Below are 12,338 nucleotides of genomic sequence, written 5' to 3' on the forward strand. Positions count from 1 at the left end.
CAAGACAATAAACTAAAGAAATCATAGCAGCTTCAGTTTTTAACATAGATTGCTGGTTTGGCCAATAAAAGGCATTGTCTCAATCCATATTTCTTGACAGCTTTTGGCATTTTTGTATGATTGTGTGGCATTATTACTAACATTACACATGTTCATCTTTTAAGCAACATAGATGAATCTTAATTGGGTGAAAGCTTGTTATACGAGAATTTAGTGACTAAGGCCTTATTGTTCAACAACTGCCAAATTGAGGAGTTTTATTTAATTCTTTTTGGCTTCTTGATGTTACTTATGCAAATATTTGCTTCTGTGCATTCATTCAGAGGCAACCTTGAACTCAATTATTGAAGCATTCAGCCAATTACAAGCTTGATTGGGGAGTAACATCTGTGTGTTTGTGTTCGTGTATTATCCTATTGTGGTTAAAGTGACTGTTAAAATGAAAGGCTACACTAATCATCCAGTACATAATTCCATTTGTCATTGGAGTGCAAATTAACTGAAAATATAAAAATTACTCTGCTATACTGTTGTTCAGAAACTGCTACAATTGGGGCAGTTCCAAAGAAGTGTGTCAGTGTACAAGCAGGATCTTCTCTTTGGTCTTGGAACTATAATTTGAAATATAAATCTGCTCCTGGTTCAGTTTAAGCTGGTATTGTTGATAGTAACTAAAAGGTTTTCTTGATCCATTCATTTAATGACTTGTCCCAAACAGCCAGCAGTAGGCCTATAGTTTGTCCCAGATCTGAAATGTAAGGTTGGAGAACATTGCAGACCACCTACTTTCACGGAGTGAGGGATAGTTCACATCTTACGCAACAGCAAACCTAGTTTTCTTTCCTTTGGCAGCATAACTAATCCTGGCTCAATGACAAATGTGCTTGTATGATGCATACATTTGCTGCAGTCACATTTATGTTTGCACTGCTTTAAAAAGCAAGTGTAAAAAAGCATAATGTGAGAAGTTGGCATGAGAGGACAGTGGAAGAGTAGGTCAGTGTTCCTTGCCTACAACCATGGCTGTTGTTTCTATTGCCATGACCTTATTACTGAATGGTGTAATTTGCAATAGCTGCCAAAAAAATGTTTTATAGTGCAATCCAAAGCATGCTGATTTGGAAGCAAGTCCTGCTGTTTTCAATGGGCTTGCTCCCTAACTTAACTTGTCAAATTTATCATTCTAGCTGTGTAATAATAGGCAATATGAAATTTGTCTACTGATCTCGAAGGGAGTAGATCCCATTTCAAAATACCTAATTTTTGCCAGATTGATTCTGGAATCCACTCTGCACACATATAGAGTTATCTAGACAATCAGTTCAAGGTGTGCTCTTACCATAATTTAGCAGATGTTTTGCAAACACCTATTCACAAGCGCTAACATGATAACCAGCCCCATACTTAACAGAGAATTAAATTTGTCGTGTTGTAGGAGATTGTGGCTCTGCTTGCTTCTCCCCACAGTCAACAAAATGCTCAGTCAGCCTGCAAAGACAGCTTGCATGGGAGCTGAAACTGAATTACAGCAAAATTCTAACCAAAAGCAGGGATGGGGGGGGGATTCATTTGAGTTTGCATTTAAAGGCAAAGCTACCCAATTTGCACTTTCCAAAACAAGATGTGAACCAAAACAGAGCCATCCTTCAAAATTCGCACTTCTGTAGATATTGCAATGCAGTTCTACAGCCAAGTAATGTGTGCAAAAATGTATATACTAGGGTAAAGTATACATTAAAATGCATATTTTAGTGTAAATATAAAATGCATTGTATTAGGGGAAATTGCTTTGCAAAAATGTGTATATTAGAAGAAACTGCATACAAAAATGTGCTTATTAGAAGAACTTTGCACTAAAATGTTGAAATTTTACAAGGTCTTAAAAAAAAAAACACAGATATGGAAGTGTGGAGAATTTAAGAATGGAAAAATGAGAAACTGAAACTGACAGATTAGCCCATCCCTAAACTGAAGTAAATCCTACTGAGTTCAGTGGGGCTTACTCCCAGGAAAGTGGGGTTAGAATTACAGGCTAAATCCTTTGTTGGTTTCACATTGACAGTAACCCTGTTCAAACATCCTCCCATGCATCCAATCAATGTGTGGACAGGGAGATGGGATCATGCTACTGACTACTGCCATCAACACCCACATATTCAGTGAAGTGTTTGAAAAGGGAAGTCTGTGTATTTACAGCTGTATGCACTAGGGATGGGATCCATTGGCCAGTGCCAGTTCGAAAGCATTCTGTCAACCTGGTATCAATTCCAGATCATTCTTTATCCACTAGCTGTTGCTTTTACTGATCGGGGGGGGGGCTTGCTTGGGAAAAATACTGATATTAATATTGATATTTTTAAAGGAAATATCAATAGTTTGAAGGAAATGTAGATATTGCCTTTTAAAATGTTGATATTTTGAAAGAAATATTGGTATTTTTAAAGGAAACTTTGATAAATTGTCATTCTTAAAATGGATACTTTAGAGACAGGTTTTTTTGTAAAAAAAAAAAGGCTATTTTCAAAATTAGCCACAGAAATTCAATTCATTAAAATCCAATCTTCAATTATTGAGAAAATGAGAATAAGCAAATTAATGGGAAATCAGTACCAAATCTGAATTGGGCAGGATTCTAGCACAGCCCTAGTATGCACATGGGCTCTCTATCCAGTAGGGAAGCGTCTCTGATCAAAGTTCCCACTTGCATGGAGCCTCTGCACTCATTTTGCAGGTGCCCAGCTCACTGCACAGATGTCGGTGGTGATTGGGGCTGTGACTACAAGTATGCTGCATGCATGCATTGAGTGTATATGTGAGCTGGGAAGTTGCTTGAACAAGACTGTTGAGTCTAGCTGAAGTAGGAATTAGCAACCATAGGCTGCTGGGCCAATTCCAGCCCTTCAAGGAAAAGGTGTCTGTTTTCTCTCCCCACCCTCATGCCAACACAAAAGTGGTAGATAGATGTGGAGGGAGTTGCAGCTGCAATAACTGGACTTGTTAGCAGGTTACATGAGGAGTGGATTAAAAACTGAAGCCATAGCCCACTACCATTCATTCCCTTCCCAAGACAGCCCTCTAATTGCTGACCTTTGAGTTAAAGCCTTGAGCCAGAGAGCTTGCTGCCATGAGACAGCCTGGAGACTAATCTGCTTCAGCTCCCCTGCCAAGCCCTCTCCTTGCACTCTGAGCACAGTACCGCTGTGTGGTGCAGTTGCTGGTGGCTGCTTGGGCAGAGCCCAGTAGGAATCTGTGACACTCACACCATTATCACATCCCAGACTGCAAGAGCTGCATTTTCCAAACAGCAATATCTTTCAGTTTGAATATTGGGAGAATGTGCTATCTCTGATAAAAGGTGGCTTGGGGAAGTTGCCTATACAGTATGCAAATAAATAAGGAAAAACTGCACATTTGTTCTGGTATAAACTGATCAGCTGGATAGCTGGATGGCTGGATAGATAGATTCTATTCTATTCTATTCTATTCCACTGAAGAAACCTGTAATTGGAAAGGCATAGAAACCTTAAGAAAAACTTAATGACCAATGTCTTATATTAAGCAAAAGGCTGGAGGGCAAATTCCTGCCTGTCTTCAGCTGCTGAATTACTGATTTAAGTAGTAGCAATTAAATATTGGAATTTTGTTTTAATGGAGTACCGGAGAACTCTTTATGTGAAACAGCAGTAGTTACAGTAGTTTCAGTAGTTACAAATGGAAAAGTTACTTTCCTTGGGTAGGGATATTTTTGGTTGTTAACATGATTTCTGCTGCACATTCCTTCTACAATTCTCTAAGGATGAATTTTTACATAATCTTTATATTTTTATGATAATAGCACACATATCATATAGGAGTCATAACTCCATCATATAGCTTCCATGACTAGCTCTTTCTGCCAATAAGCACTCAATTAAGCTGATCTTTGTTTTTCTTTAATCTCATACGATAGCTGTTGCTGATAAATAGGTATGGATGGATCAGGCTCTTTCCAGTCTGTCAGACTTTTACATATTCATCAGTCCGTTCTATTCCATTTCTGCATTCATCTGCAGAACTTTTTTTACAAAAATCTTTATCAAAATATATATTTAAATACATATTTAATAGTAAATTACCCATTTAAGTGGATTTTTTTATCTCAGTGTATGCATTTCCAAATGCATTTTATCTTAGAATATGCATTTTAAAATGTATTTTGATACTTTTATGAGTCACAAACTATATCTCAAAATTCAGAAAAGTGAAAATCCAAATGATAACGGCGTTCTCATCCACACATTAGTCCAGGAAATGCAGATCAGGTCAATTCACATCAAATTCAGAGAAGCCACATTCCTCAAAGACAGCAAGGAATCTTGCACCTTAAATACTACTAAATTTATTACAGCATAAGTTTCATGGATTACAGTTCACTCCATCAAATGCATGAAGTATTATCCTGAGTGACCGGTATAGATACATTCATGGTGGCAGTGATGGTTATAAAGAGTGAGGTCAGAGGAAAGCACAGATGGTGATAATTATGTAATTAAAGATGGTAATTCACAAAACAGTTGATCACATAGACAACTTGGCATTGGTAAGCTAATAATATAATGTGCTACAAATCCTTTGTCTTGGCACAGGCCACAAGTGATTGCACTGAACCTACATCCAAAGTTTTAAGAGTACTACAGGACTCTTTGTTGCTTTTGCTACAAGGGACTAACACAGCCGCTACCACAGTGGAACTGGTTATAACAGAACACATTCCTCAAGTATGTCTACTGACAAGAGACATTTTACTTTTACTTTTGCAGTGCAAGGCAAATCGCATAGCACAGAGGTTGCCAACCCAGTAACCACAGGTGTGCATGTACCCACAGAGGCATTCCTTGGGGCCTTCAAGGTCCCCTCCCCATGTCCTTCCCCCTACTGAAATTAGGCTTGAAGGAATCACTGTATTGTAGCCAATATAATTCAGTTGCAGTGTGTGCTTGGGCACAAGGCATGTGTGATGCTCATGACAGTTTCTCCTGTTTGCAAATGTGCCCACAGGCCCATAAAGGTTGGCAACGCCTGCCATAGCATACTGAATCCATGGTTTTACCATGGATTTTTTCCCTTCATGTCATGCGGCAAACTCAGCAGCTAAATCATTCCTTGTTGGTCATTAAGAGGAGAAATAGTTGCTGATGGATCAGTAATGGTTGTGCTTTTCTGCTGAAATGCCAATATATAATAAGGTATATTGAGTTAGATAGCTCAGGTACTCTGCCTTTTCCATGACTAACATCTTGTTTTGCAGGTGGGAAAGCACTCCATGGACTGCCTGCTCTTCCTCTTGTGGAGGAGGCATTCAGAGCCGCACAGTCTCTTGCGTGGAAGAGGACATCCAGGGGCTTGTCAGCTCTGTGGAGGAGTGGAAGTGCATGTACACTCCAAAGATGCCCATTGTCCAGCCCTGCAACATTTTTGATTGTCCTAAATGGTTGGCTCAGGAGTGGTCTCCGGTAACTGCATTCTTAAATACATGCACATTACCTTAATGTATTGCAAATTAATCCTCTCCATTCTATAAATACTTGTGATGCTTTCAGCAAATGTGCTTAACAAGGAATGATCAAGGAAAGATTAACCATTATGAAAAGTATGGAGGCCCCTAGCCACTCTCTAGACCACTGTTGCAATATAATTATCTGAGATCAACTCCCTGTGGAGAGACTCCTTTAAACTTTCCCATAGTGCAGAACTTAACGATTGTCCATTATCTCATAAGAATAGTCATTTTTCCAGTTGTGAGGTTTCAGATAGCCATCTTTCCACAAATTGTGAAGAGTTTTTAAGTAGTATCACACTAAGAACAAAATTGCTACACATGCATACCACAGTGTAGATCCTGGAGAGGCATGAGAATATTAAGAGATGATGGGAATTGTAATCCAACAATTTCTAGAGGACAGCATGTTGGCACTGGTGCAAGTTGTAGAGGAGCAGAACAGTTTCAGCCATCATGGTTGACTAAGTGTGCCTGGTTCATACATTACATCAGTAGATAAGTTACATTTTTGCTGTGACAGCATGACCTAATTTTATGACTCATATGTAGGCTATTTCTCTACAAGCATCAGGAGACCCACTGAAATAATGGATGTTCCAAGGTTGAGTACTATCAGAAGAAAACAAGTGGCATATGAGGCATAACCACTGAGATTTCAAAATTTGGTTCTTTACTCCAGTTGTGAAATAAGTGGTGTCTGCTACACATGATCCTTTATTATGTAGGGCCCTGCCAGAGCCTTTGCTTTTCTCTAAATGTTGAGGATAGTGAGAAGATAAAATCAAGCCAAGTAGGGAAAGCTTTAGAATCTGAGTGAAAGTGTAGGGGCCGGTCCACAATGAGCTGAATTTGAAAATGTATTCAAGATGCAAACATAAGATCCTAGTGGGTTAATCTTTAAAAACAGTCAAATGTAAATAATATAGTCAGAATACCATTCGTAAGCATACTCTGAGAGGATCAAGCTATCTACAGACATTTTTTCAGCATTTATAATGTGCCTTTTGACCAGAAAACAAGGATTCTGGACGACTGCCTGCTTACCTGGAATAAAGCCAACAGTCAAACCATAATAATCAGTCAGAAGAACTTTAATGCTTATAATGACCCCTGCTTGTTTAAATTTTAAATTTTCATTGACAATAAAATGCTATAATGAAAAGTATGTTATAAAGTAATAACTGCATATTTACAATTCAGACCCTAGGAAGTATCTTACCTAACATTTCCATATTTTTTTTAACCCTAACGCAAAATAAGATGAAGGAATGCCATTGCTCTACGAGACAACCTAATGAATAAGTTATTTCCCAGGCATATGAAATGACTCATTTGGTTCATAAGTACAGTGTGCAATAACTTCTAGATCCATTTGTCTACCTCATAACTGCTTCACACTATTTTGCTGGAAATTTGTGCAGCAATCAATACATTTCCTACAAGAATTCTTCACAACATTTGGGTTTTAAATATAATTTAGAAAGATCAACTCTCTGTAGAGAGTTGAAGGAACAGAGCCAAAATAGTGTCCCACTGTTTATAATGCACCATTCCAACAAAAGCTTGCTATCACACTAGTGATTAACCAGTAAACTCAAGTGCTTTGCCTCTGCTTAGCAGAAGGGACTAGAGATGAAACTGATGGAAATGTTAGTAAGCATAACCACAGGAGGCTGCAGGCCAAATAACTGTTGCTGATATAGTGAGTGAGTAAATAAGAAATAAACCTAACTACCAAAAACTTACAAACAATCCACATGCTTATGTTTGCATGTGACGATCACTCTAAATCAGAATGCTGGTCACACACAAAGCACACATAGGGTCAGTTTACACATAACAATAAGCCATGGTTAATGGTTTGTTGAAGTGAAGCAGCAAGCTAGTGAAAGCTTCCCTATCACTCCTTCATCACTCCTCCCCAGGTGCAAGTGGAAGCAATAAGCCAGGAAGAGGAGTTGTTGTTATGTATGAACCAGAATCATGGTTTGTTTCTCCCTAACAAACCATGATCAGAAAGCCAACAAATACAGTGGGCTGGTAGGTGGATGGTGTGATTCTGGTCCTAGTTGCTGATAGGCCATAAGGACTATCAGGATTAGAAAAGGAGGCAGAGTTTTGCTATTCATGCACATAATTTTTATTGTTTTCCTTTTTAGTGCACAGTGACATGTGGCCAAGGCCTGAGATACCGAGTGGTTCTGTGCATTGATCACAGGGGAATGCATACTGGTGGCTGTACTCCTAAAACAAAGCCTCATATCAAAGAAGAATGTATAGTTCCCACTCCTTGCTACAAGCCCAAAGGTAGGGCAACAGAAGTCTTGCAAGCTTTTTTTTCTCGCTCTCAAAGTAAATGTATTTTCCACCCATGTGGCAGGAGAATTACACCAGTGAGTTGTATCTCTGAGATATGCTACTTTAGGCTTAGTTTGAGCGGACATTGTTCAACTTTCTGAAGGCTGAGCCCATGCAAGCACCTGAACGTACACTTGGGCCATGAGTTGGTACGGAAGAACATGTGGACTTGAATAATAGTTTTATTCTACTAGATTATCTTTGTGGCAGAAATAGATAGACAGATATGCTAGTATATACACTTATTATTATTACTATTATTATTACTATTACTATTATTATTATTAATTACCTCCACTAAAAAGTCCCAGGGTGGGTCATAATAATATGAAACACAGTTTTAAAACAAATTAGATTCATAACTAGAGAGGGCCCTAAAATATATATTTCTCAAGTGTCAAAGGCCAGGATGAAGAGGTGCATCTTCAGCATACAACAAAAGTTGTACAGTGGAGGTTCCAGATGCACCTTTGTGTGGGGGGGGGGGATTCTACAACTTAGGAGCTGCGACAGAGAATTCCATATCCCAGGCGAACACTATCCTCTGCTGATCTCAACACGCAAAAGGGTCTGTAGGGAAGGAGGTGGTCTTTCAGATATTGGGGGTCTAAGTTGTTTAGGGCTTTAAATGCTGATGTGAACACCTAGAATTGGAACCAGAAACAAGCTCTGGCAACTAATGCAGCTGTTTTAAAATGGGGGTTATAAACGAGATCTAAATGGAACCCCGGTCACTAATTTGGCTACTGCATTTGGACCAGTTTCCAAGTCATGTTCAAGGGCAGCCCAAGTGGAGGGCATAAATAGATAGGTATAGGTATAGATATAGATATAGATATAGATATAGATATAGATATAGATATAGATATGTATGTATGTATAAGTGGCCCAGAATACTCACCATCTGGAGCTGTTTTGCTGGTTATCCAATAATCATAATAAACATGGTAAAGATCCCTACTTCCTAATTTGAATGATCCCATGGCCTTTCATGACTCCATTACATAGGAATGGCTAACCTATGGCCTTCCAGATGCTTCTGGGCTACATCCCTCACTATTGGCCATGTTGACTGGGGGTTGATAGCAATAGGAGTCCAACAATGTCTGAAGGGACACAGGTTAGTCACTCTTGCCAAGACAGGTTAAAAAACAGTAGATTCAGGGTCAAACTACTTTATGCTTAATTTATTTCTTTAATTAATGACAGGTTTGAGTCCTGATTCTCAGTGGACTGCAGCACATGGGGAGGGGACATTTATGCCTTCCCACCCACAATCTGGAGGTGGGGGTGGTGTTCCCCCCCCCACAGTTGAGTCTTTAAAAAAGTGGTGCTACAGAGGATGATTTTGCCTGGATTGGTAATGGGGAGGAAGGAGATAAACTTCCCCTCCTCACATGCTGTGACCCTGATGATAATTGAGATTTCCCGGGCTTGTATTTATGTAAAGAAAAAGCAAAGATCTAGCTGCACGCTACACATTTCAGCTCTCCACCTCATTGCAGCTTTGTGACGAGGGCAAGCTGTAACCACTGACCTTGTCCAAAGTTCATAACTATTAAATGAACAGGATCCACCTTTGCTTCAGGGGTTTAACTAGTTGCATGAAAATACTGCTGGTGCCATTTTGTAAATAAGTGCCTTTAGTCACAGACGCTTCCTTCCATGCTACAGTAATTGCTGCTGCTGCCACCACCGTTACCACTCCTATTACTAAATGTCCCATCCTTGCTAATGTAAACACTCCAGGCGTAACTGAAACACCAACAGTATATAAGAACTGCCTGCACATCTCTGGTTATATGTGGTATAGATTAGTAAAAGGCCACTGTTCCTACTTAAAAGGGGCTTCCTCATATTCATTTTTAATGCTTGAAGCCACAAGCATTTTACTTTGGGTCTGAAGTTATACCATACCATGGTGTTTGCAAACACAATGATTAGTATCATCTCAGATCAAAGTAAAATCAGATCATTGTATTTTGCATGTCATGAAAAGTCAGCAAAGTGTTACTTTTATATATTAATATTAATTAATAATAATATCACTGTATTTTACTCCCAAGAAGAGATGCTTCTGGGATTGTCTGCCTCAGATGCCAAAATAATGTGTCCAGCCTTGGATACTATGCAACTTGCCTTGGCAGGGACGTCTTTTTTTCTTCCACCTCAGCCAGCAACATGTCTTAGGCTGGCCCTGACCATTTGTAAACAGAATGGGACTTAATCTGCCTCCTTTCCTCTGACTCCCAATACATATACACTCCATATTTTACAGGCATTACACAGCCATCTGTGCAGGAGAACACCATCTGTTTTTTTTACAAGGCTGTACAGTCTTTTTAAAGGACGAAAGAAAAGCAGTAAGGCTGACTTTCCATTACCATAAAAATAAGTATACGGTGTATAAACAGAAATATCTCTTTACATATCTGAGTTAATGAACACAGTAAAGTATAGATTAAGCTAAGAGCTACGTTGCCATATATCTATCATCAGATGATACCACTAAATATATCTGAGAAGAAATCTGGCAGGCAATTGTTGGGAAGGAATGAGGGCACAATAACGTTATTATCCTCCTTCACTTGTCCTCCTGGCCATAAATTTACTCCAGGAAAATTCATCACAGGAGATGTAAAATAGGATTACAAGTTATAGTCACTGTGAGTTGCTAGGATTGCAACTGATAGTTCAAGAAATGTAAAAGACTATGAAAGAAAGTTGAATGCACCAAGTGTATGATGATTCTTGTTTTGTTTTATATAAATTTCCGGCTCTGCTATGTGGCAGCCTTCTATGTCTAGAAGAAGTCCTGGGATCTTAAACAACAATTATTGTATATCCGCCCTAGATTACATCCACCATCAATAGGTTTCATGTAAATCTTTTATCTTATGGGATCCAAATCACCACCACCACCCAGTCCATGTGTAAGCAGAAGGCACTTCTGCTTGCAAAATAGAAGACTGCCAATTTTCACACCAGGCTGCATCCCCCTCATATGTTAAAATGACATTTCTGAAGTTCTCCTAACCTTCAAGAGTGGGGTTTAGAGCATCATAATGGGATACTGGTGAGAGGCCCAGAAAAGCCTTTGCATGTATGCTGTGTTCCACCTGGACCCTGGGTTCTTAATTTAGGATTAAACACACAACACATTGGGATGAGTGCCATTTCAATTTGTTGAATTTTCTCATAAATAACTGCATGCTATAACTGCAAGTGTCTACTCCCAGAATTAGACACTCTAATGAGAGCAATAACTGCATGTTACTCATATATAGTTTCTAACAAGTCTGGATTTGAGAACTGTAAACTGTTGCTCAAGTGGTTTTAAATGAAGATCCCATGAAGAGTTGTGCTGGCTTATGAAGATCAGGGAGGAAATGATTACATAAGTGATAGTGTTTCCAGGTGACAGCATATTTTCAGCAGCATGTTGTAGTCAGAGAGGTAAGGAGCAATGCATTAGCTTCCTGTGAGCTCTGCAGAGGTCATTAGTTCCCAGGATCAGTCTTCTATTCCTTCAGTGCAAGGCTGTCAGTTTGTCATTGGCTGTCCTCAGGCCTAGCCTTAAAGGACCAGTGTAGGTCTAGCTTCCTCTACCCACATCCAGATTTAGATTCCCAAGGAAGCACTTTTTGGCTCTCGAAGTGAGTATATGAGATACTTTAAATGTATATGTTTGGGACTGATTTTGGAGGTTGGGAGGGCAAATACAGAACAGCACTGTTTTGTATCAAAAATGACAGGAAAATTATTCAGCTCATTCTTTGAATCCCCATAGTTGATGAACTGATAAGCTTTGACTGGAAGGGCATCACTGATCTATTTTAATATTTGCCTGTTTCTTCAACTGTCACTCATCATCTCAGGATTTTCTTGAATGCCATAATAAGCCATCAAGGTGGAGTTTAGTATAATTTTTTTCAAGCTGTAAAAAGTAAGGAGAAATAAATTTATCAGAAGACCCATTAACCTGAACTTGGGGCTATTTTGCACATTAAAAGGAGCAGTGGAAAGTGGGTATGTCTGTGCATTTCCACTTCCTGCCACTGCTTATAAGAAGTGGAAAGAATATCTCACGCTTCCCTTATGGGGAGATACATGAGCTCTGCATTATGAAGCCAATACATTCTTGTAAGAGAACTGTGCAGAACACAAGGGTTGGTTCGGATGTAATACTAAACCATAGTTTGGTGTTATAAGAATGAGCCTCAACCTTGCCCCCTGTTCCCTTTCTTCCAATATATCCACAAGGAGTAGTTTGGATGCTTTAGCTTTGACTTTAGCTTGCAGTGTTATCTGAAGCCTAAACTCTAGTTTATCTTAGCTATGATTCATTGAAACAAGCCAATTTCAAACCATAGAAGCTGGCTTGTTTCAACTAACCATAGTTAAGATTAACCAGAGTTTAGGATGGATGACACACTGAATC

General features: G+C 39.1%; 1 protein-coding gene across 11 annotated transcripts in view; it reads left to right on the forward strand.

Moving 5' to 3' along the window:
* ADAMTSL1 (ADAMTS like 1) overlaps positions 1–12,338 on the forward strand; it is an 815,531-nt gene that overhangs the window by 637,564 nt on the left and 165,629 nt on the right. For all 11 annotated transcript variants that reach the window (XR_009763308.1, XM_061630623.1, XM_061630637.1 and 8 more), the window contains 2 exons: positions 5,288–5,492; positions 7,699–7,846. Coding sequence is in view for 10 of the 11 variants with exons in the window: in XM_061630623.1 (XP_061486607.1) it covers positions 5,288–5,492; positions 7,699–7,846 (353 nt within the window). In the remaining variant the exon portion in view is untranslated. The remainder of the gene's footprint in view (positions 1–5,287; positions 5,493–7,698; positions 7,847–12,338) is intronic.

This window comes from Rhineura floridana, chromosome 1 (genome assembly GCF_030035675.1).
Source record: "Rhineura floridana isolate rRhiFlo1 chromosome 1, rRhiFlo1.hap2, whole genome shotgun sequence".
Lineage (NCBI taxonomy): Eukaryota > Metazoa > Chordata > Lepidosauria > Squamata > Rhineuridae > Rhineura > Rhineura floridana.